This window comes from Capsicum annuum, unplaced genomic scaffold (assembly GCF_002878395.1).
Source record: "Capsicum annuum cultivar UCD-10X-F1 unplaced genomic scaffold, UCD10Xv1.1 ctg22208, whole genome shotgun sequence".
NCBI lineage: Eukaryota > Viridiplantae > Streptophyta > Magnoliopsida > Solanales > Solanaceae > Capsicum > Capsicum annuum.
Genome location: NW_025828228.1, coordinates 1 through 1395, shown reverse-complemented (window position 1 = coordinate 1395; position 1395 = coordinate 1). Strand labels below are relative to the sequence as shown.

The window sequence follows — 1395 nt, the reverse complement described above, 5'->3', positions numbered from 1 at the left end:
TGCTACTTAGCATCAAATGTGAAATTAAAATAGTAGAACAAGGATGATTCTTGAAAACAATGTCTTCCACATCTTATACTTATAAAAAAAGAAAACCAGTCTCTATATCACCAAAACATACTTGAAACAGACTAATGCTCTATTCATAATACATGTCGCTGTATGGAAAAAATGTGATAATTAACCCATTCTTGGCCTAATCTCAATTCCTTCAACAATAAGGCCTTCCTTTGAGGAGACAGAGTCCTTCACCTCTTTCAAACTCATTTCTATGCAATCATCTTCATTTTCAGTATAAAATTCACCCAATTCTACCTCAAACCAGCCATCATCTCTAAGTTGAGGGCATCGAATATTAGATTGCACCAGACTAGAAGCACCCTCTGGCAAATGCTGGTCTTCCACAAGATCTTCCTCTCCATAATCATGTGGTAGAGTATACACTGACTCCTCATAATCATCATCCAATTGAGGTCTACCTTCCGGCTCCAGAAATGCAAACTGTTTGTCTAATTCAACACCAAGAACTCCAACTGAAACCTCCGACGGTCGATAATGAAACCCATATTCATTTTCCAACTTGTAAACAAGGTAAGCTACATAGGACGTCCGAGGTGACAGAACACCAACTATTATTGTGCCCCGAATTTCAAGCCACCAAACATGTTGGAGCTGAGCCACCTTTGAAAATCTGAGGGAAAATACAATTATCATCTAAATACATATATTTGTTCCAAGAAAAGTACAAGTAGGAGGGATAAAATAAGGGTGAAAATGTTTACATCCCCAACTAAACTTTAAAAATCAAACTCAATTAATCATTCTCCAATTTTTTCCTAATGTACCCTTACATTATCAATCTTTATTTATATTTTATTTCTTCAAAATCAATATATATATATATATATATATATATATATATTCGAAGGGTTAGCGAAAATTATACTCAAGAGAAAGATTACTATTTGACTTGGTAACACCTTCACATAAAAGAACCACCGGAAAAAAAGGGAAACCTGGAGTCAGGTAATGAAGTCCATTCCCAATATTGTGGTGAATCAGCCCATTCAATATGAAGATCCCATGCACCTAGAAAATAGCATTTCTTTCCTGTTCTTTTTTCCAGCGAGAAACTCTGTTGAACAACAATTTATAGCATACATATAAAAAATAAGATACCCATAATCAATTAATAATTAATCGTTTTTCCTCTTGTTCATTTGTTTTTGTTCATACCTTGCGACCTTCATCAATTAAGATGGGATTATGGCAGAGATAAACATACAGATCCTTCTTTGAACCAAAATCAGGTATGGGATTCACTGATCCCGAAATGATGGACTGATATTCAGACGGCAGAAATTTCTCCCAAACGGAATCGGAATCAGCGGCGGA

General features: G+C 35.4%; 1 protein-coding gene across 1 annotated transcript; it reads right to left on the bottom strand.

Moving 5' to 3' along the window:
* Positions 1-159: 159 nt before the first annotated feature.
* LOC124890688 (F-box protein At2g02240-like) lies at positions 160-1392 on the bottom strand (the record flags this gene model as incomplete). Its single annotated transcript, XM_047402467.1, has 3 exons — positions 160-691; positions 1017-1135; positions 1237-1392. Coding segments are annotated over 3 exons (786 nt in total), but the record flags the coding sequence as incomplete, so codon positions are not given.
* Positions 1393-1395: the final 3 nt, after the last annotated feature.